The sequence below is a fragment of the Lepidochelys olivacea genome (genome assembly GCF_965140295.1).
Source record: "Lepidochelys olivacea isolate rLepOli2 genome assembly, chromosome: 25".
Lineage (NCBI taxonomy): Eukaryota > Metazoa > Chordata > Testudines > Cheloniidae > Lepidochelys > Lepidochelys olivacea.
In genome coordinates, this window is record NC_140435.1 from 5,577,888 (window position 1) to 5,601,923 (window position 24,036).

The 24,036-nt window shown below is 45.2% G+C and overlaps 1 protein-coding gene across 2 annotated transcripts in view; it reads left to right on the forward strand.

The window, feature by feature from the left end:
• TIMM44 (translocase of inner mitochondrial membrane 44) overlaps positions 1-21,919 on the forward strand; it is a 52,110-nt gene extending 30,191 nt beyond the window's left edge. For both annotated transcript variants that reach the window (XM_084614866.1, XM_084614867.1), the window contains exons 11-13: positions 2,002-2,091; positions 14,302-14,412; positions 20,606-21,919. In XM_084614866.1, coding sequence (XP_084470992.1) covers positions 2,002-2,091; positions 14,302-14,412; positions 20,606-20,725 — 321 coding nt within the window. In that variant the 3' untranslated portion in view covers positions 20,726-21,919. The remainder of the gene's footprint in view (positions 1-2,001; positions 2,092-14,301; positions 14,413-20,605) is intronic.
• The last annotated feature ends 2,117 nt before the right edge of the window (positions 21,920-24,036 follow it).

Below are 24,036 nucleotides of genomic sequence, written 5' to 3' on the forward strand. Positions count from 1 at the left end.
AGAAACATCTACCTTGCTCTTGTGTGCTATAAAATAGTAAATAGATGTTTTCCCAGGTGTCTACTATGATAGAATTTCAGTAGTGAGTCCACTTCTTTAAACACAAATGTATGTAAACTGCATCTGATCTGTAACTTCAGCAATAGCTCCAGCATCACATTTTTTTAAGTTTGTGGAAGCAACCTTTGTCGGAAGATTTGTTTATTCTTGGCCTTTAAATGCTGTCTGTTTCTGCTGCCCGTCCTGCTCCAGAATAGTTGGGCTGTTGACAACACACAGAAAACTATGTAATTGCTCAACATTTTTAATGTTTTAAAGTTACATCAATTTCCACCACAAGAAGGCTGGAAATTCACATAACCAGATAAGCTTGTGCAGGGAATCTTTTGCATTTTGAACAGGGCAGATCCTTTTCATGGGGCTTTGGTCTCTTGATTGTTTGTGTCTTTATTCAGAATAAAACTATCAATACGTTGCTATAACAGAGTGGGAGGTTTAAAGCCTTCTGCAAGCATTTCAGCACTGATTTGTATGTACTTTAGTTTACTCTGTAGAACAGTCCTCTTGAAAAGTTTGTAGAGGAGGCAGCAGGCTTACCCCCATGCTTGAATTACTGAGAGGCAAGGGTTTCCTACGTGTTTTATTTTAAACTTAAAAATAAAACTAGCCAAGTTGAGAGTCAGCTGCAAAACCAGCTGAGGAAATGAATAGAATGTCCCATCGATGGGAGAATCTAGGACATCACGGGGTGGGGAGGTCTCAAATGCAATTGTGCAAATCGCTATTTGTAGCAAACTAGCACCATGTGCTAATGTTAGAGAGAACAAGGGAAATAGCCATTCCCAGAGATGGTCTCAAACTCTCACGAGATATAACAGGAAGAGAACAAATTACTCCCTCTAAAACTTTTCTGACTCTGCCTTGTTTGAGAACCCAGTGGTTAGCACAACAAACTTTTGTACTGGTGACCTCTTTCACATAGCAAGCCTCTGAGTGCAACTGCCCTTATAAATTAAAAACACTTTTAAATATATTTAACACCATTATAAATGCTGGAGGTAAAGCAGGGTTTGGGGTGGCAGCTCACAGTTCATGACCCCCTATGTAATAACCTCACCACCCCCTGAGGGGTCCCAACCCCCAGTTTGAGAACCCTGTGCTAATGGTGAAAGTCCAGTATAATAAATTTAGTGCAGACTTCTGTGTGTATAATAACTCTGATAAACAACTGGCCAATGTTCAAATCAGGTCTGAGAATAACTAAATACAACCCACTAGCTGTCAGGGTGCAGTTCTTGGTTCAGTAAGGTTTCCCTGTCTAATCTCCCTTCAGAACCCTCTGCTTTGACTCCTGTTAGTCTAACCTCCTTACCAGTAAGCTTCTGCAGGATATTTGCACTTTTATGATTTGTGATGAAGATTAGAAGCTTTTCAAGGCACGGACTGTGCCTTCCTTTTTGTTTGACCTACGCCTAGTATATTGCTGGAAGCAAATAGTAATTCAACATCAATGACAACAGGTTTTGATGCATAAATAATAATAAAGCATGTGCGTCTAAAAAGGAGCCAGGAAAAACTGGGCTAATTTCCAAGTTCTGTGTACTGGGGAAATGGTTAGAAAGTTCACTTGCTTTCCAGACTGTTTCCACGTTTGCTGTCAGATCAGAACTGGCTAGCAGGTGCTCTCAATGTGTATGTTCTATGTCGTTAATTGTATGCTTACTGTTATGTCCAGCTGCATGACAGAGGGAGTCCCCAATAGGGCAGAATTGTGAGACACCCCCCTCCCCCCCGAGCATTTAATGAAACCACCTGATAGTTGCATGAATATGGTAATCAGCACATTTGCAAAGAACTGAGATTGTTCAGTGTGTTCACTTTAGTTTGTTTCTTTTGAAATGTTCACTGTAAGGAATCCTCCCTCTTCCTTTCCTTTGTCACTGATTTCCTAGGATATGAAAAGTTCAAACATGTAACCAAAGTTTATATTGCTTCATTTAGACTTACAGTCAGCTTGCTCATCCAATCCAACAAGCCAAAGCAATGGGTCTCCTGTTCCACTCCAGAATTCTTGACATTGACAACATTGATGTAAGTTTCCCATTTTCTGTTCCTCCTCGGAGGATGAATCAAATCCTGAGCTACAATTCAGACTTGCTGTCTTCCTATTAATATTGGTATTATGGCAGTACGTAGAGGCTCCAGCTGATTTCAGTGCTCCACTGTGCTAGGTGCTGTACATACACATTGCGAGAGACAGTTCCTACCTGAAGAGTTTATGATCTAAATCGACATAACAGACAAAAAGGATAGGAAGAGAATCAGTAACACACCACAGTACTTCTCATGAACTTCATTAGTAGTTTGCATGTGAAAGGACCTCAGAATGTGGCCCGGTATCATTGCTTTACAGTTTATTAAATTGCCTAGAAGAGACTCCATTCCTGTTGCTCCCTTTTTTACAGTTCTGTGGGATTTGGGGATGGTTTAAGGCTGCTGGATTATGCTATGTTTTACAGCACTGCTATCTTATTGTTCTTGGGGTTTCCATTTCTCTCAGAAAATGCTGTATGCAGTAAAATTGCTGCATCTTTATTTACATCTAAAATGTAGTTTTATGATGCACGGGCACTTGTGATTCCCTGAGTGTATGTAGAGTGTTTTTTCTGTTTCTCTTCAGCAAGTATTTCACACATCATGTTGTGACTCACCCCTTCCAAGGCTGTTCTAGGATTTGCCACTAATCTTGCTAACATCAAGATGCAGAACCAGGGAGAAATACAGCAACCAACAGAGGCTGTGGGAGAGGATCACTGAATTTGCTTCTTAGCAGCAGTATCCTGCTCTGTTAGCAGTTCCACTGTGGGAATCATATCCCAGAGGGAGCTCTGTTCTGACGCTTGTCATTTTTCAGCTTAGCCACTGGCCCAGTGAGACAGAATTGCAGGAATATTTTCCTGTTGTGACCAAATCCTGGTTACAGACTGCAGGAGTCCTTGTTCCATTGCTGCAAAGGCACCTTGGTGTAAATCTGTACCCAGGCAATTTTGAAAGACTAATGATTAAGGCAGATATCATTGACCTTGTGCATGTGTGCACGTGGCTAGGTTGGTACTCATTGTGGTTGATAATTCTTGGTGAACATTTCAGTGGATCAGGTTCATGCAGTGCAGGAAAACCTGCCTGAGAGAAATGACTGTAATTCCCAGAGACTTCTGTTGGGGAGGGAGGTTTATGGTTGTGAGTGAAGCTGTTTTCTTACTAGATAACAGTATCGGATATGGAATCAGTGGTTAAATATATTTATGGATTGACCCCTCCTTCCAAACTAAAGGAGATGTTTTCATCTGATTTGATGGAGAACGTAAAGTTGTTAATGATACAGAAATTGCAGCAGTGTTCAGTAAATATTTCTGTTCTGTATTTGGAAAGAAGCAGGATGCACTCATATAATCTGAGGATGATGAAATACTTTCTAGTCAATTAGTAACTGAGAAGGATGTTAGACAGCATCTACAAGGTGAGGGATAAACATTAACAGGCCCAGATAACCAGCACCCAAGAGTCCTAAAACTGCTTGCTGAGGAGATTTGTGGCCCACTGATGTTAATTTTTAATAAATCTTGGGATACTGGGGAACTTCCAGAAGACTGGAAGAGTGCTAATGCTGTGGCAATATTCAAAAGGACAAGCAGGATGACTCAAGTAACTGTAGGCTGGTTAGCCTGACATCAATCCCAGACAAAATAGAGAAGCTGATTCGGGGATTCAATGAATCGGGAATTAAAGGATAGCAATATAATCCATACTAGTCAACATGGTTTTATGGAAAATAGGTCTTATAATCTCATCAGAGAACGAAATCAGGTTTCACAAGTTTGATAACTGTGTAGATGTAATATACTTACTTTTAAAAGGATTTGTACACACAACATTCTGATTAAAAAATACTAGTATACCATACTAAAATAAAACACCCCTCACTTTCTTCTCACCACCAGTGGCTGGAATCAGAACTCCGTGGTTTTCACCACAAAATTCTTCACAATTCCTTCTGTTACTGAGGGTTTTCTCTGTATGTAGTTGTATAGTTAGCATCCTACTTAGTTGTCCTGGGTGATACCCTCACCAGGGTTCAGACACTGCCCGTTTTGGAGGGTAGGGGGAGAAAGGAGGCGATCCCCATCCGTGATCCCCCACACAATGTGCTTGCTCTGTTTGGGTGAGGGTCACACCAAGGAGCGGTGTTCAATTTGTAAATTGTTCACTAAAAGGACTCAGGTGGCTAGAGACCTTCGTCTGAAGCAGCACCTCCTCGAGCAGGCCGTGATGCCTGATTCGGCTCCAAGGCCCTCATTGGATTGGAGGTCGCCCTCTCGCTCAGTGACTGATACTGTCGCATTCCAGGGCTGGCATCTCTCCGAAGAAGTGGAGAAGCTATTTGACTTGTCAAGTGCGCTGGTGGAAGAGGTCTTATAAGACCAATCAGAACCTCTCCAGGTCTTATGGAGGTTCTTACTCTTCATCTAAAAGTAGCATGGACTGACACTGTGCTGTTGCTGGCAAGCAGGATGGAGCATGTCCTTCAAACTGCTCCCCGGTACAGTCAGAGTTCCTGCATGATAATACTCACAAACTACTGGATACCCTCTAGCCATCTGCCCCGGGGAGGGTAGGCCTCTGTATTCACCATGCACTGGTAGAGCCCGCAAAGGTTCTTTGGAGTACTTTGGCTTCTGTGCTGCCTGGTGCACGGTATTCAGAGAAACGCTGTTTTGTACGTGTGCAGGGTTTTGAAAGCTTCTATTCTCTCCCAATCCCTGATTCCCTGGTTGTGACTGTCGGGAATGATAGGGCCCAGCAGGGCAGATGTAAGTCTGCATCCAAGGACAGGGAGTCCAAGAGGGTGGACTTAATGGATTGGAAAATCTGCACTTCCTCTTCCCTGCAAATGTGTATTGTGAACCAGCAGGCACTGCTGTCCAAGTACAATTTTATTAATTTGACAGTTATGTCTAAATTTGTAGACCAGTTACCTGAAGCCTTTAGGGAGGAATTTTGAGCGTCAATAATCGAGGCCTGTTTGGTGGCCAAGACATCCATGCAATCGGCTGAGGACATGGCAGATACGTTAGCCAGAGTTATGGCCTGAGCGGTAACCATGAGAAGGGCATTCAGGCATTGCTTCTGATGTGCAACAGACTATAGAGGACCTACCCATCAGTGGTCGAGTGCTTTTTTTTTTTTTTTTTTTTTTTGCATAAGACTGATGGAACCTTGCCCTTGTTTGGAGACTCAAGGCTACTCAATGCTCTCGGGGGTGTACGCTCCAGCGGTGTGGACACGTCACTTCGACAGCTGTCAGCAGCAGCAACAGTAGCACTTGCGATGCTCCTTTGGGCAATCCTTCTCCGCCCGGAGGCTGTGAGATTACCCCAGAAAGAGTCATAGATCCCAAAGGCAGAGGCCTTCGGGTCCTGGGTTCAGCCAGTTGACTTATCCTCCCACAGTGCTTACCAAGTGCCTGTTTTGTCTTGTTTGTCCAGGGCAGCAATCCAGTCATGACCTCTATAGCCCTGTCCTCCACATTCAGGGACAGGCTGGCTCCTTTTCACGATATTTGGGGCTCAATAACTACCAACAGCTGGTTCCTAAGCACCATCAGATTGGGTCGCCATCCAGTTCCTTTCCATCTCCCCTCCCCATTCTCCTACCCTGTCCTGTATGAGGACCCCTATCACAAGACATTGCTCCTTGAACAGGTTCAGTCTCTAATAGTGTTGGGAGCTGTGTTGAGGAGGTCCCTATGCAGTGCTGGGACCAAGGGTTTTATTCCCGGTATTTTCTGGTTCCCAGATCCAGAAGAGGGGTGAGCCTGATTCTCAGTCTTTGCAACCTCAACAAATATATCAGATATGTGAGATTCCTGATGGTCACCCTATAAACCACCCTTCCTGCATTACATCCAAACGACTGGTTTGGTGTTCTGAATCTTCAGGACGCTTATTTTCATGTGGCAATTCTTCCGAGCCGCATACGGTTTCTCCTGTTTGTCATGGTGCACTGACATTATTAATATTCTATACTCCCTTCGGTCTGTCCTCTGTTCCCTGTGTAGTTGTAGTGACAGCGTACCTTAGGAAGAGGGGAACTCATATCCTTATATCTAAACTCATATCTAAACAATTGGTTACTGAGGGTCAAGTCCAGGGAAGAAGTTCTTTCTCACATAGACTTCATACTACGCTTAGTCGATCACATGGGTCTCATTCTCAACAGATGCTAGTCAGCGTTGAATCAAAGAATCAAGTTCGTTGGGGCCTTAATAGATTCTACGAGTTTGATAGCGCTTCTGCCTTCAGACTGTTTTCAGGTAGTTCATCCTCTGTCTGGAGCTGCGCTCTGAGCCTGCAGCTCAAATGTGCCTAAGGCTGTTGGATCACATGGCTGCTTGCATGCAGGTGGCCCAATTTGCTAGGTTCCATCTTTGCCTCTCCAAATGTGGCCGAGGACAATTTCTCATCCAGCCCAGCACTCTGTGGACAGATTGGTCCTGCGCCCTCCGCTGATCCCTGGACTCCTTACATTGCTTTGGACTATCCATCACTGTGTGCCAGCACATTCCCTTTGCTCAGCCACTGCTCACCAGGACCATTTGCACCGACGCCTCCTTGCTAGGCTGGGGAGTGCATTTGTGGTCACTGAGAGTTCAGAGTCTATGGTCAGAACAGGAAGCTACGTTTCATATCAACATTCTGGAACTTTGAGCCATTTACAAGGCATGTCGCCTTCCGATATTGAATCTGGCTCAATGGATCACATTATTATGGACAATCCCACTGTGACGTATTATGTGAACAGAAAAGGAGGAACACACTTTAAAGTGCTGTGTCAGGTAGCAATTGGACTTGGCAGTTTTGCATCAGAGAGAACATTCCTACTGTGGCTGATCACTTACCTGCAGCCTGGAATCAATTCACAGATCACCTCAGTAGCAATTTCTCTGAGTCACGAGTGGTCTCTGAAGTCCAGTGGCCTTCAGTCCATCTTTACAGTTTGGAGCATTCCGATGATAAATCTGTTCGCTACGAGAGACGAGAAGAAATGTCTCTCTTTTGCTTTCAGCAGGGCCTTAGTCCGGGCTCTCTGGCCAATGCCCTTCACCTAAGTTGGGAATCCGCAATCTTGTATGCTTTCCCTCTGATTCCAATCATCCAGCAGGTAATCATCAAACTCAAGTTGGACCATGCCAAGGTCATCCTCATTGCTCCAGCATGGCCGAGGCAGGGTTGGTTTTCTGACCTGGCAATATCAATTCAGCATTCCATGTCTCTTCCACTTCATCCCCACCTACTGAACAAGCAGCACAGTCAGATCTCGTATTCTGCACCCAGCTCTCTGCATCTCACTGCATGGCTGCTCCATGGTTAAATGAGGAGGAAAAATACTCAGAGGCTGTTCAACAAGTGTTACTTAACAGTAGGAAACACTCTACTAGATTGGCCTGTTTGGCCAAATGGAAACGTTCTTGGTGTGGTCATCTGCTCACAGGGTTCATCCGAGGTTGACAGGGATGCAGGATGTCTTGGAGTACTTGTTGCATTTTCAGGCTTCAGCTCTTGCATTCAGTTGATTGAAAGGCCACCTGGCTGCAATTTTGGCATTTCATCTGCCCATTCAGGGGAGGCTGATATTTTCAAATGCCGTGATAGCAAGGTTCTTGAACGGAGTCCTTCATCGCCACCTGCCAGTGAAAGAACAAATTCTTTTGTGGGACCTCAGTACAGTCTTAATGGCTCTGATGGGACCTTGGTTTTGAGCCTCTTCCATCATTATCTTTTCCTCTTCTGTGTCAAAAACTGCATTCCTGGTGGCCCTAACATCTGCAAGGTGTGAGAGTTGCTGGTTTAAATGGCAGAGAGCCTCCTTACACACGTTTCTCTAAAGATAAGGTGACCGTGTGGCCTGAAGCTTTTATCTAAAGTGGTGTTACGCTGCCTGGTTCAGGTGAAACTGTATCTGCCAGTGTTCTGTCCGAAGCTGCATTCAGCCGTGGAGGAGCAGCATATTCATTCACTGGATGTCGGGTGTCTTTTGCCTGGACAGGACTAAACCCTTTTGTGATTAGCCTTGTCTGTTTGCGTCGTTTGCAGACCAGATGAAGGGACAAGTAGTCTCTTCGCAAATCTCCTGGTGGATAACTTCCTGTATCAAGACTGCATATGAAATATCATGAGCTATGCCCCCTCAAAGGTATTTTAAGTGACCTTTCAGTACTGGATATTTGCAGGGCTGCCACTTGGTCATCTGCACATATGTTTTCCATCCATTATGCCATTACTGTGGCATCCAGAGCAGATGCGAACTTTGGAGGGGCAGTCCTGCAGTCCTTGTTTAAGTAGACCAGGGATTCTCAAACTGGGAGTCATGACCCCTTGGGGTCGCAAGGCGGTTACATGGGGGTCATGAGCTATCGCCTCCGTGGGGCTGACAGCTCCCAGCCGCCATTAAATTACCCTCCCCACATGTTTAATGTATAAGGAGGGTCACACTCAGAGGCTTGCTGTGTGAAAGGGGTTACCGATACAAAAAGTTTGAAAACCACTGAAGCAGACTCTGGGCCCCGCTTCCTGCAGGTACTGCTTGTGAGTCACCTAAGTGAATACACGTCTGCATCTCCTCAAAGAGGAAGAAATGGTTACTTACCATAACAGGTTCTTCAAGATGTGATGTAGATGTGTGTTCCATAACCCACCCTCCATCCACTCTGCACTTAAGTCTGTGCTCCTGACATTGGGTGCGAAGGAACTGAGGGACGTTGGGGTGGTGCTGCTTCATATAGTCAGGAGAGGGGATACAGCCAGGAGGCGCAAACATCACCCCCTACGGGTACTGTTAGGCAGAATTTTCCAGCGCACACCCAAGTGGAATACACATCTGCATTACATCTCGAAGGACCACAGTTACAGTCAGTAACCATTTTGGCATTATGAGACCAATGCTGGAATATTGCGTCCAGTTTTAGTGTCCATGTTTTTAAAAGGATGTTAAAAATTGGAGAGGCTACAGGAAAAAAACACAAATGATTTGAGGACTGGAGAACATACCTTACTCGGAGAAACTTAGACCTCAATTTGTTTAGCATATCAAAATACCACAGATGTATCCAAGACTCTTCAGGCAAGTCAATTTCCCTAGCAATGGAGGCCAGTTGGTGGAAGAAACTTGGTAGTTTCCTCCTGTTTCCTGAACCATTAAACTGCTGCGCAGTTTGTGATAGCCAGTAACCTCTTGAGAGGGCTATGATGGGAGCAGCACAGGGAGCTAAGGCTTGAAGCTCCTGGGCTTTTAGCTGTGTGGGATTCTAGGACTGGAATAGCAGGGGGGACAGTTGAAGCTCATTGGCAGAGCTGCATGTGGGAAACTATCAGCCCTCAGAATGCCTCAATGTTACACAAACTGCCAGTGCCTCACATTCCTTTTCAGAACAGGAAGAAATGAAGCTCATGGTGTTCCTTTTGCTAGTACTCATAATGCCATTGGTTGTAACCCTAGCAGCGGGAAACTAATGCCATAGTACTACATGGCAGATTGGTTTAAACCCCAGTTGTACTTTGAAAGAATGTTCGGGTTACTCTAACTTGATTTCAGATGAGCATATTTTCTGTGAACCAAATATCATCACCACCACCACTCCCATAACCGCATTGGTCATTGGGGCACCATTATTGATGAGCAATGGCAATTCTTATAAAAACTGTTCCCCTCCCTCTCCTTCCAAGGGCCATATTGCCATAGTAATCTGAGGGCCTCCTGGGATACCGGACTGTCCCCTTCCCTTACACCAACTCCTCTGAAATAACAGGAAACCTTTCCTGCCCTTTCTGTAGCATGAGGAATTAAATATGAATGCCAACTGAGCAGGAATCTGCCCATTACAGCTGCAATTCCCTTGATTATCTCCAGCAATAAATAACAATGCATTCTAATCAAATGAACTTTATTGAAGTAATAAACATCATCACTTTATTCTAAACATCTCACTTAATTTAGGAATGTCCAGTATTAAGTCTGTGTCCAAGAGACATGACTTCACGGTGTGCTGAATAATAACTTCTGGGTGGGAAGTTTAGATTTTTTTTTCTCCCCCTTCCATTGCTAAATAGCACGGTGTCACGGTAGCAGGACTGGAGTTCTGGCTGAAGAGGCACTTTGTTATTCGTCTGTTTTCAGCCATTTACAACTTCCTTGAAATATTACCCTAGGGTCGTCTTTGTTTGTTCTTAGCCCAAAGGTGAATGGGCAAGGGGATATTTAATAAAATTCTCCTGCGACCTTTGAGCAAAAAGGTATTGTCAGACATTCTTCTGATACTTTTTTATACTTTGAAAACAGACTATTTTGTTGGCAAACTTCTATGTTGGCATGTACAGTGTTTTCAATCAGAATGGCATCTTTGCTACAGTTGGGAAAGAACATTGAGAATGAAAATAGCAAACTGTACAGCATGTCACTTCCAAAATGAACTGTTGTGTGTGCAATATGATTCTCCAGATAGCGTTTTATACCTGCATAGTGAAGTAATGTTCCACCTGTATCTGAATATGCAATTCCCATGTACACGTGAGAAGAGTGAAACTTCAGGCCAACACTTTCAAACATAGACATTTAAATACATATTTGAGGTACAGAACCTAGACAGACATTCTAATTTTCAAAGATGCTGAGCAGCCACAGCTTCCTTTGTCTTCAGTGGGATTTTTTGGTGCTTAGCACCTCTCAAATGAAGGCCTTTTGTTTAAGTCCCTTAATATGGATTTAGATGTGCAACTTTAGGAACACGTTTCAAAATGTTGGCTTAGAAGCATGTAACGTAACAAACTGACTGGAGACAGTTTTCTTTTTGCTAAAAACTCTAAAAATTAAATGCAAAAAATTATACTAATACAGAATTATTATTAAAATGTAGATGTTACAGACACAGATATAATGAAATTCAGTGCACACACTGCAGCTTATGTTAAGGCAGAAAAGATATCCATCATCATCTGCATTAGCAGAAAATGGCTGTCCAGGTGAATTCCTGAACTGGCACATGGCCATAAAGTCTGGCTTTAGACACGTGGGATAAAAGTGCTCAGAGCTGAATGTTTGTCATTGAGTATTCTGGTTCCCTGGCTGAGCTGGAAGCTAGGTGCCTATATGATTTATTTCTGGGCTAGAAACTTAGGGCTGGTCTACAGTACAGCCTCCCTCCCGCCGGTATAAATGTCCTAATACACCGACATCCTAACTCCACCTCCACGAGAGGTGTAAGGCTTATGTAGGTTACTTACATCGGCTGTTGTCTGTTTTGTCACCTGCCATGAAATTGACAAGAAAGCTGAGCAGCTAGAGCCCAGCTATGCCCCTGCTCCCCTGGAGAGCTGGGCTTGCTCTCCAGGGGCGAGAAGCACCAGATGGGTTCCCCCCCACTTCCGGCGGGGAATGGAGAGGCGAGAAGCCCTGGGCGGCCTGCTGGGAGCCTGTGGGGCAGCTGGACTCCTGGCAGGGAGCTGACACCAGGCTATCTGCTCCCCACACTGCCCCTCTTAGGTCAGTGGAAGTGCTCCTGGTAAGGATGTGCACCACTGACCCAAGGAAGGTCGTGTGGATGTACCCCACTGGCAGAATTACTGTGGTGGCTGTAAGTCGACCTAATATAGGTCGACTTACCTTTCTAGTGTAGACATACTCTTTGGCTCAAGTGCAACTAGGAAAGCTTCGCTTGCCAGGCAGGTGACATGCTGAGCTTAGTCTTGGCCAAGTGAGAGAGACTCCTTTTCCAACACTGTTACTCCATAGAGAATGACAGGTGGGGCTGTGGCAGAGTTCTCTGCCCTCTTGCCTGGGTAAAGTCAGTCATTGGCTGTTTTAAGGGGAAGGACATGTACAATGAGTAACTTGCCGGCCCTCTATGCCACATGCAGATGGGAAATGGCTTCCAGCAACTTGACTTAACTTTTTTTTTTAATAAGTGCTCAAATCCAGGAAACGTTGCCATAGTTCATTTGAACATGCATCTTAGCTCTGTCCTTTGTGTGCGTTATAATGCAGTCTTTAATTAAATGATCAAATATTACTGCTTAAAAGCAATCTGTGACTTTTTCTACTGCCTTAAAGACACACTGCTTCTGAGGTAATACAATCAAGGATTTAAAGACCATGGGAAAATTTTCAGTAGCTCCTAAGTCACTTAAGCACATTTGAACAATTGACCCTATATCAAAATAGATTCCTGCCAGAGGGGAGTATTTAATTTTGCATTGTCTTTTGCATTTCATTTCCTAGGTTTTCAGAGAGGTAAGAGATGTCAGTGGAATAAAGAGGACAGAAAAAGGGTTGGGGGGGAGGCATAGGCATTCATGGCTTCTGTTCCACTTAAAAGTTCCTTTACCCAGTGCATTGAGACTTACCTCGTTATGGGATATTTACTTACTAGGTGAGAAGTGTCAAAGTTGGAGTTGGGTTTGAGTTATTTCCCTGGAAAAAGTATACTGCTATTTTTTACAAAAAGAAAAGGAGTACTTGTGGCACCTTAGAGACTAACCAATTTATTTGAGCATGAGCTTTCGTGAGCTACAGCTCACTTCATCGGATGCATACCATGGAAACTGCAGAAGACATTATATACACACAGAGACCATGAAACAATACCTCCTCCCACCCCACTCTCCTGCTGGTAATAGCTTATCTAAAGTGATCATCAAGTTGGGCCATTTCCAGCACAAATCTAGGTTTTCTCACCCTCCGCCCCCCCAACACAAACTCACTCTCCTGCTGGTAATAGCCCATCCAAAGTGACCACTCTCTTCACAATGTGTATGATAATCAAGGTGGGCCATTTCCAGCACAAATCCAGGTTCTCTCACTCCCTCACCCCCCTCCAAAAACCACACACACAAACTCACTCTCCTGCTGGTAATAGCTTATCCAAAGTGACCACTCTCCCTACAATGTGCATGGTAATCAAGGTGGGCCATTTCCAGCACAAATCCAGGCTTTCTCACCCCCCCCCCCCCCCCGGGGAACACACACACACACAAACTCACCCCCGGGGGGGGGGGGTGAGAGAGCCTGGATTTGTGCTGGAAATGGCCCACCTTGATTACCATGCACATTGTAGGGAGAGTGGTCACTTTGGATAAGCTATTACCAGCAGGAGAGTGAGTTTGTGTGTGTATGGGGGTGGGGGAGTGAGAGAACCTGGATTTGTGCTGGAAATGGCCCAACTTGATTATCATACACATTGTAAGGAGAGGTTTCAGAGTAACAGCCGTGTTAGTCTGTATTCGCAAAAAGAAAAGGAGGACTTGTGGCACCTTAGAGACTAACCAATTTATTTGAGCATGAGCTTTCGTGAGCTACAGCTCACTTCCTCAGATGCATATCGTGGAAACTGCAGCAGGCTTTATATATACACAGAGAATATGAAACAATACCTATTCCCACCCCACTGTCCTGCTGGTAACAGTGGGGTGGGAATAGGTATTGTTTCATATTCTCTGTGTATATATAAAGCCTGCTGCAGTTTCCACGATATGCATCTGAGGAAGTGAGCTGTAGCTCACGAAAGCTTATGCTCTAATAAATTGGTTAGTCTCTAAGGTGCCACAAGTACTCCTTTTCTTATTGTAAGGAGAGTGATCACTTTAGATAAGCTATTACCAGCAGGAGAGTGGGGTGGGAGGAGGTATTGTTTCATGGTCTCTGTGTGTATATAATGTCTTATGCAGTTTCCATGGTATGCATCCGATGAAGTGAGCTGTAGCTCACGAAAGCTCATGCTCAAATAATAAATTGGTTAGTCTCTAAGGTGCCACAAGTCCTCCTTTTCTTTTTGCAAATACAGACTAACACGGCTGTTACTCTGAAAAACCTGCTATTTTTTATCATCCTCTCATAACTCAGAAATAGCTGAATAGATTTTTGTTCACATTTTCCAAAAAATTCAGCCCTCAGGCAAATAAGAATGGAAAATTTCTGCCCAAAAGGGACCGTTTTCCCCAAAAAGTGGTAGTATAAATATTTAAAAACATGGTTATAAAGAGGAAACATTTTGCAACTATGTGTTAGTACAGTTGACTCAAGCAATTGTACTAGAACTGGTATAATTCAGCATAGTAGCCAGAATCAGCCTTGAACGGGATTACAGGCTAGTGATTTACTGTGCAAGTCATAGTGGTCCTCTTAAATTCTCCTGATGTTAACATGCAGAAAGACATCTTCACTTTCTAACAGAAAATTTTTCTTTTGTTACAGCTTGCTATGGGGAAGCTGATGGAGCAGGGACCCGTATTAATTATCACTTTCCAGGTTCAACTTGTTATGGTGATTAAAAATCAGAAAGGAGAGGTGGTAGAAGGAGATCCGGTAAGTGACACTGTCAAGGCTGATTCCCCACTCTGGCACTTTGAGTGCAGAAGGTGGGGGCCTGTAAGGATTCTAACAATTAATACTGGCCACTCCAGGCTTGTATTAAACTCCTAAGGTTACAGCTTTTCTCTGACCTTGGATGGGTAAATGCTGCCATCACCCAACAGCAAAAACCCCTTTGAGAACCCAGGAAGGCACCCTTGGGAATTCCTTCCTCTGGGATACCCTCAAGCGTGCGCCCCCCCCCCCCCCACATGGAAATCAGCTGTTGCCACCAGCTAAACAACCTGCACAAACCTCTTAGGACACACAAATCCAATTCTGTTCTTAAAAAAGGTAAATTGTATTAAAACAAAAAGAAAGAAAATACATCTGGAAACTCAGGCTATTGCTAGATTTAAAAAGAGCAAATACAAGGATTAAGCATCAGGAATAGTTCCTAAGGTTCAGCTTAAAGGTTACAAGCAAAACAAAAGCACCTGGGGTTAGCACAGAGGCGTCCCCAAGCCATAAAGAAATAAAAGGTGATAAACCTGATCGCGTCTTCCGAGACATTCATTTCCTGATCTTCTTACATATCTGGGATTTCAAATGAGTAGTTTCTAGGTATGATACCGATGATTTTTCATACCTGGCTCCAAGCTTTTTACAGCATAGTTTCAGTCCTGTCTCTGCTTCTCTCTGAGAACAACCACAGACAGACAAAAGGGGAGTCTTGTTTCAATTTTAAAAAGTTCTAGCCTTCCCATTGGCTCTTTTGGTCAGGTGCCCACTTCCTTCCTTTTACCTATGCATCGCAGTGACACTTTTTAGCCCTTTACAGGTAAAGCAAGTAGAGAAGAGCTACTAAGAGGGATTTTATAGCTAACTGGCTGGCTGGGTCCATAAAAGGAAGCTACCCTTCCCCCCCCACACCTTTCATTTATCACAGATGCCCTGTACTGTGTGTGAAAAATGAAGTGCTTTGCAGTCAGTTCTAGTGAGATTGTGTACATTCACTTTTAATCCCATCATCACTGTGTAACACACACATCTGCCATGGAGCCTGGCTAATGTGCATTTAACTAATCCATACTCTCCGTAATTCACCCCCACAAATACATGCCCTCTCTGCTTCTGAGCAGAGATGAAATAGTGCTCTAGCAAGAGGTCTGACATTATGGAACCCTCATTACTTCAATGTTTGCTAAAACATCACTAATTAAAACTAAGCTTGTCAAATAAATGAACAAGTACATTTTGTGATGGAGAACTGGGCTTTCCTTAGGATGATCATTTACTAATAGATGAAGTTTAGTGCTTCACAGCGGGTCTCCAAATCACCAGTGTGAAGTAACAAGGTCCTGCACTCAAAGCACACATGAAAACTTTGCCCTGTAAGCATGTCCAAACTTCTTGTGTATCCCAGAACTCAGATGCTTTCACTGCTGTTAACAGAGATCTAGAAAATGGAGCAATTGATTTAAAAAAAAATCCACCAACAGAAAAAACTGGAGGGGAGTACTTGGAAAAACAAGATATCTGATGGTAGGAACCTTAGCAGCCCTCTTAAAAAGTGCTCAGAATGTGGAAGGTGTAGTGAGCTGGTGTACAGCTAATGGGATTTGAGTCTTTATAGTGGGAAATGGTGATTGGGTTCAGTAAATTACACTTCAATCCCAGGTGAAATCATAGAACCAAATCATGAAATAGCAGAGCATCCAGATGCATCTAGCACAGTGGGTCCCTGTCCCTGGGCACACCTGCTCCCTTCCTGTGCCTGGCCTGGCTCAGCCACTCAGAGCTCTGTCCTTGTCAGATGCAGGGGGTGGCAGGTACACTGCCTGAGATTGTTGTGCTGGTGCATTTGAAATGACAAGGGATCCTGGGCAGCAGTTGAGAGAAGCAAAGGGTGGGATTAGGGGTTAGAGAAGGTTGTGAAACCTGGGGAGATGAGTTCCATGGTCAGCACACTGCCGGGAGGATTACACATCATCACTCACAGCTTGCAGCTTGATTCTATTACTTTAAAGTCTAATGACAGACCTGCTAGACAAAGGGAATTTAGTGGGTGGAAAGTTCCAGCAGTGGCTCAAGCCAAATTGGAAATAAGCAGGGCTGTTACTATCTGTCCAGGATTCAGCGCAGAGAGGAACAGCAGCTGCTACCTTTACAGATCTCCCTACTTGGGACTGTCATCTTGCTGTGGGGTTTGAACAATCAATCTCACTTTACCGTCACATACATTCTGTCACTTCATGGCTCAAATGTAGGACCTTTCTGAGCAAAAAAGATAATTTCACATGTTAAAAACCTTTTGGGAAAAACAACAGGGATAGAAGTAAAAACAGTAACCTCCCTCCACCCCCATCCCACATTAGGGTCAGCCTTACGCAACATGCCTCAGTTAATCAGCTAATCATTTCTTAATGTGGCTGCTTTACATAGATACCAGAACTTCATACGCTTGGTCTGTTCTTCATGCACTTGTCTTTTGTGTGCACCTGGGTTGTCTTGGATCAGCTGTTTCTGATGTTTCTGGACTGCGTGGAAGTGTCTGGTAGGGGAGTTTCATGTGACCCTTCATGAGAGAGAAACCATAAGGAAAGAGTAATTATGAATAATAACGGCAGCTGGTTGGGGCCCTGTAGGGCCATCTGAAAGGAGCAGTGAAAGCCCATTGCTTAAGTAGGAGAATGGTGCCTGGCTAGGAGGTGCTGTGAGCACCTGGGAGGAGGGAGAGATGAAAAGGGAGCAGCAGCTGTTCTGACTGCTGCGCCACACACGTGCTCTCAGCTACCTGTGGTGGGAGCTCCATACTGCAGCTGTAAGTAATATCTAGCTCTCACCATTTGGTCTCGAAGCGCTTTGCAAAGGATGTCAGTATCATTATTCCCATTTTTAAGATGTGGGAAACTGAGGTACCGAGGAGGGGGAACGACAAATCAGGGCACAGTAGGACCTTCATTTCCAAGTTGGGCTGTTCCCTGTTTTTATATTTAATTTGTTTATTTTTATGTTTTGAATGCATGCTTTCTTGCCTTTCTCCGTCCTTGACGAGAGGGACCTCTGGATGTGAGGAGCCCAGAAGTACTGGACACTTGGGCAGAAATTAGCAAAATGGAATTGAAATGGGAGAAGTGAAAATCAATAAATTGCAAGAGGGGTGGAGAATAATCTCAAACCCAGGGAGTTTAGGTTCTGGATCCACTGTAATTGTACTAAGGTTCTGGCTCAAACCAGGTAAACTGTTCTCCTCGCCTCATGCTAGACACTGCACATGGCACAGTCCTGTGTTGGGACCTCTGAAAGCTACTCTGGGGATGCCTGACTGACCATGCCCTGTCCTGGAATCTGTGTGTGAATCACTTCTTGCAGTGGTTTCATTTGTCCGTGTAAACTCTAGAAAGTGTCACTGTCATTCACTTAAGCACTGTCCTGCGGATATGTTCTGTCAGGCTCGTTTTGGGAGTTAATGACACATGGGTTTAAGAGTTTGTGAAATTTTCTGAAAATCCCTGGGGACTGAGTGGCAGGCTCTCCAGACGGCTCTCGCTGTGCCTGGGCAATGTTTAAGTAGTTTAATGATGTGGAATAGGTGACGCTGCAAGGAGCCTGGAGCTGGGCAGTTTCCAGGAGCCTTCCATTAAAATTAATACGTGTTTAATAAATAATGGCTTTTCTCAGCCATTCTCCTGAGCCCAGACTGTAGGTTTACAGAAAAAAGGACTAATTTTAATGATGGGCCCATCTGGCCTGATTTGCAGCCTGTCATATTGACTGTAGGGAGAAGAGGTCTATTTAGTGATTTCTCACATGAAATTAGCCCATTGGTAAAAGATGGGTATGGATGGGATAATTATTAAAGGGGATATCAATGTCTGGTTCCTTGAGAACAGCAATACATCAGGGGGATACATTAAAATGCTGTAAAGGAAATGAAACTTTAGTTTAATCCAGTGTCAGCTGCAGGCTGGCTGGGAGCCATGATTCAGTTTTACTGTTGCGCTTCTCCTGCAGCGCCTTGGAGTCGAGAGCAAATGACCTCCTAGGTAACAGGGAGCCTCGCGTTGTAAACTCGCTAAATAGAAATCATGTGCTGGTTCCTGCTGCAGCATTGCCTGTTTGCGCTCACCCACTGCAGCGCTGCAGACTCACCCTCAGTGGGATGCGTAGGAGGTCTGAGAAGATATGATTATGCTAGTTGCTCTAGCAAATACACCACTTTAAAAAGAGAGCAGGGGACAGATGCCTATAGAGTTTTGCACAGTTGATCTGGGGAAATAGGCCTTTAACCATCCAGCAAAGCATTCTTGAAAGGTCCAAGAAATCCTCTTTAAAATTAATCCTGAGAGGTTGTGGTACAGGATGCTATGCCTGTCACAGCATCCCATGGGAATAAGGGACAAATTTTAATCTTAAATGCATAACTAGAGTTTAGAAATTCACTTCTGGGAGTCCACAGATGTTTGCAGTCCCAGTTTCTTTGAATATATGCAGCAACATCCACTGCATATCCAAGTTTAGGATGTAGCTCTATTAATAAAAATGTAAAATCAGTCACCCAGAACTCCCACAGTGCAGGTAACAGGTTGTTTTCTTTGTTCCGTGATGTCTCATTCCCCAGTAAGAGAGCCATCTTCCCTGTGTTTTGATGTCACAGGATCCCTGTAGTTGTCTGCCACACTTCCAATAAAACAACCTATTTTTCAGGAGCCTAAACCTTTCCAGATCACAGCTTTGGTGCCAATTTTCTCCTTTCTTAGTTTGCCTCTTTCATTACAGAATGTAATGAAATGGAGTTTGACCGTCACAAATAGGTAGAAAATGCAAATTAAGGTTTCAGTGGCAATTAACTCAGCCCCATTACCCATCTTACATGTTTATACACTTAACAGCATAGATTTCTTCAGGAAAATACTACAGTAGAACCTCAGAGTCATGAACACCAGAGTTACGAACTGACCAGTCAACCACACACCTCATTTGGAACCGGAAGTATGCAATCAGACATCAGCAGAGACTAACCCCCCCGCCCCAATACAGTATAGTACGGAGTTAAATGTAAACTGCAAACAAAATAAAAGGGAAGCAGCATTTTTCTTCTGCATAGTAAAGTTTCAAAGCTGTATTAAGTCAATGTTCGATTGTAAACTTTTGAAAGAACCATAACATTTTCTTCAGAATTATGAGTGTTTCAGAGTTACAAACAACCTCCATTCCCGAGGTGTTCATAACTCTGCAGTTCTACTGTATACGTATTGACCCAGGATAACAGGACTAGAGTGAGTACTACATGTGTGCAGGGCTTTGACCTGGATGGAAATGTAATGGTTGCATTTCCTGCAGTTTTGTGACTTTTCATCGTGCAGGTTAAAGTTTTATTAAGAGGTTTTTGTATTGTATTTCCTCAGTTACTAAAGAGAGAAGGAAGGGCGGGCAAGGGAGACGTGGGGAAAAGATAAAAGGCTAAAAAATGACAGAAGAGCAGGGCAAACATGCTTCCAAATGGGCACCAGCCAGCCCAAGGGTGTTGGAGATTGTGTACTTAGGTGTTTGCATGCACACAAGTCCATATTCAAATTCTCTCAGCTTTATGAAATCAGAGGTACTAACTGCAGGAGATTCCATGTAGAGTTCAGCTGCTCCTCGGTTATCTGTGTTAAACTGGTTGTCAGAACAGGCAAATGTGTGTGTGTTCTTGTTGCCGTATAACTCAAATGGCTACCTGGCCCAAATTTTCAAGCATCATAACCCTTTGGGGCAAAAGCTAAGTAGGGAAAATTCAGCCCAAAAGGTTAAGTTTTTGAAACACTGCGCAAGAGAAAGTGAGCTTATGATATATGGCATTTTGGTAACCTTAACTAAAGTAGATAAAAAAAGAAAAAAGATAAAAACAAAATGAGTGTAGGACTTGTATAGCAGTGATGTTGTTCTGTGTGTGTAGGGGGGACTCCTAGCCTGGCAGCGGTGCCGTGTTCTCTGTGAGGGGTTGGGTGATTCGTAGCCCACAGCGGTGCCGTGTTCTCTGTGAGGGGTTGGGTGATTCGTAGCCCACAGCGGTGCTGTGTTCTCTGTGAGGGGTTGGGTGATTCGTAGCCCACAGCGGTGCTGTGTTCTCTGTGAGGGGTTGGGTGATTCGTAGCCCACAGTGGTGCTGTGTTCTCTGCAGTGTGTAGTTTCAATTCTAACAAGTGAATTTTTGTTTCAGGACAAAGTTCTGCGGATGCTGTATGTGTGGGCGCTGTGCAGAGACCAGGATGAACTCAACCCGTATGCTGCCTGGAGGTTATTGGACATTTCTGCTTCAAGCACTGAGCAGATCCTCTAAGAATGCCATCCAAGAGCTTCCTCTACCTCTCACTTGCACCAGTGCCATGTCTGAACTTGTACCAACCTACAGTGTAAGGAGGGAGCTGTGGGGAACAGTCTGTGTTGGTTCCTTTTCAGAAGAGGCAGCTATTGGGTGTGCCATCACTTCAGCAGTCCCTGATGTGACCTGCCTGGGACCAACATGGCTGCCCTGGGCACGGCGCTAGCTTTACACTGTAAGAATGTGCAGTAGATTTAAGTGTGACTGATTTAAGACACTAGCAGCTGCTGTCGGTTCCTTTTTAAATCTTAGCTGGAGGAGGCTGGCCTCTTTCCTCCCCATGTTCCCTCGTGCTTCCTGACATGGACCCAGGTGGGTACTGGGCAGTAGCAAAGTGACGTGTATTGTTTGCAATGTCAGCATCTATAGTAACCCAAAAGTAGCCTCTCCAGGTCCCTGAAAGGCTCTCAAAGTTCTTTCAGGACATGCCAGTGTCAGCTGCTCCCTTACTAGGTTGCACCAATAAGCCTTCTGTTGATACAGTGTCATGCACTTTACCAAACCAAATGCAACCATGCCTTCACACATGCACCTTCCGCAGAGTCCTGCGGGGCCATATCAACACAGGGCCAGGCAGGCTTGCAGACTTGGCTGTAGCAGTGAGGCGTGCTCCCAGCGGTGTTACACGCAGTTCTCTTCTGATGCAGGTGGGACTCACTGCTTAGAGAGTCTTTGTGTTTGAATCTCCCCAGATCCAGGGGTAGTCACATGAGCTGTACTTGCCTGGGCAGAGTGCCAGTGGTGACTGAGAAAGGGGCAGAGCTGGAGAATACTGACCAGGGACAAGAGAGATGGACACAAGCAGTTGGCATTATCTGCTGTAGATGCAACAGAGAGAGCAAATAAGGTGCAAAATCAACTTGGGCCATAGCACCCCCACCACCACACCCAGTTATTTATTGCTAAGACTGAGTGCAGAGGGTATGATTCACTTACCTACTCTATATAAATTGAAGGGTACAATCTCCTGCCGCAGGTGGAGGTGCACACCTGGCCTCTCACTGGGACCTGTGTGATGACTGCAGAGCTTGGAGGAGGTTTACTGGCACAGAATCCAAACTGGTGCTGGGTAAATGGAGGTTTAGCTGAGATGTTCTCGTGTTCATAGATTCTTCTGCTGCCTCCTTCAATAAAGAGTGAAGATTCTTGTAAGGGTGTGACTTATTTGGGTAGAGGATAACTTACCCAATAAGGGATTCAAAGGAATGTTGAGTCTGGGTTTTTCTGATTCTCCATGCGCACAAAGCAGAAGAGCTGTTTTTTGCTTTGTAATTAAAGAAAATCATTCTGCCTGTTGCTCCTCCTCTCCCCCCTCCACCCCGCGGTGAGTATCCAGAGCAGTTCTTTTGGTGAATCTAAATGGAATCAAATGTCTAGCCCAGGCGTCATTATCATTCCTGTAGCAGCTGTTACAGACAGTCTGATGTATGCGGCAAGTTCAACAGCACCCATTATCTTGCACAACTCTGCCATACCGGAGTCTCCCGCTCCCAGGACCGGGGAAATGTGTGTGCTTTACTGGCCATGGATGTGCTCTCAGTCCAGCCGGTTCCACCCCGGTTCTCTTACCAGTGGAGTCATTTGAGTTTTTTTTAAATTGTCTTGAATTTATGTATCGGTGCCTAATATCTGAACAAATTAATTTCATACTGCAGAACACAGTAATGGGCCAGGTGAGTCCCTCTGTCTGACCAGCTCCAGCAGTGAGAGGGCAGCTGGTGGGCTTAGGTCTTGTTCAGTGTTTGAGGAAGGAGGTGATGCTGTGAAAGATCACTTTCATCAGCAAACTGATGGGAACTCACTCACATCTCAGCCACGGGGCTGGGCCCTGCGTGGAAACGCTGCTTTATTCACTGCTGGGAGTGCAGAGGTGAGGCAGATGTTGTCTTTTAGCACTGGCACAGCTGTGAGAACAGCTCAGAGAAATCTGATTGCCTGGTTCATGCACAAATTCTGGGCCTGAGCCCCCCCAAAATCAGAATCAGCTTCCCCCACTTCCTTGTTGGAGGGTGATCAGTAATCTGCCAGGGGACCCTAGCAATCTGCTCTGCACGGGGCCTGGGTTTTAATCGCCTGCAAAGCAGAGGATTTGCCCGCATTGCCATGTGACAACAGCATACCTCAGTGTTTGTTCTGGACGTGGTGCTGTGCTCTTCCAGTGACACAGACATAGCACATGCTTTAGTCAGCCAATCACGGCTTGAATTTACAATACCAAACCTGAGGACCTGGCGTAGTCTGTAACCAATCTAGAGAATTAAAACTACCCAGCCCTGAATTACATAGCTGCCTGAGGTGAGCACTGTCTGCCTGGGGATTTGGCTGTTGGGAAAAGACTGAATTCCCTTGAGAAATGTTGCATGTTCCTTGCTTGGCTTGACCCATGAGCCTCTCCCTTGACGTAACCAGCATGGGTGGAGAGCAAGCCTATGGCTGCCTGCCGGGGGCTTGCACAGAAGGCTGGACCCTAACTCCATCACCATTACTCAGTGCCTCAGCCAGCGTAACAGAGGGACGCTGCGAAGGGAACCCATTTGTCCTGAGTACTGGGCTTCTGTGTTTAATTGAGGGAAAACCCCTGCCTCACAGGCCAACGCTGGCGCACACTGGATGCTGCTCTTGTGGGCTCACAAGCTCCTGTTCTGCAGTCTTTCTGGGGGTTGTTTAAAGCCACTCGGAGAAGCACCTTCCCATGGGAGCCAGGCTCCCGCTCTCCCCTACTGAGCGGCTGCCTGCGCGTTCTTGCTCTCCCATGTCTTGCAGTGTGCTCATCTCTGGGCAAGTAGTTCCCAAAATAAAACCAGACAACCCCCAAGTAAGCCCCTAACGTCAGAAACACCACGGGCCCATCCTGGCTGTGCTCTAACGCGGGCTTCGCTAGGCTGCTGGGAGGCAGCAGCTCTGCAGGGTGGCCGGGGCCATTATCAGGCCTCAGGAGGTTGGGTGCTCTCAGCACTTTGGGACCAAAACCATCTTGGGCTCTGAAGATCAAGGCCAAAGTCTTGAGCTGCCACCGGCATGCTGCTCTATGCCCTCCCTTGAATCAACAGCAGGACCAAAGCATTTGGTCCTGGACAATGACTGTTCACGGGGGGTATGTCCATACAGCAACCAGACATGAGCTGACGCGGGCTCGCGGAGCTCCGGGTACAGGGCTGTTTCATCACTGTGTAGACTGCCCAGCTCAAGCTCTAGGACCCTCCCACCCCGCAGGGTCCTAGAGCCTGGGCTACAGCCCAAGCAGGGCAGTCGACACAGAGTGAAAGAGC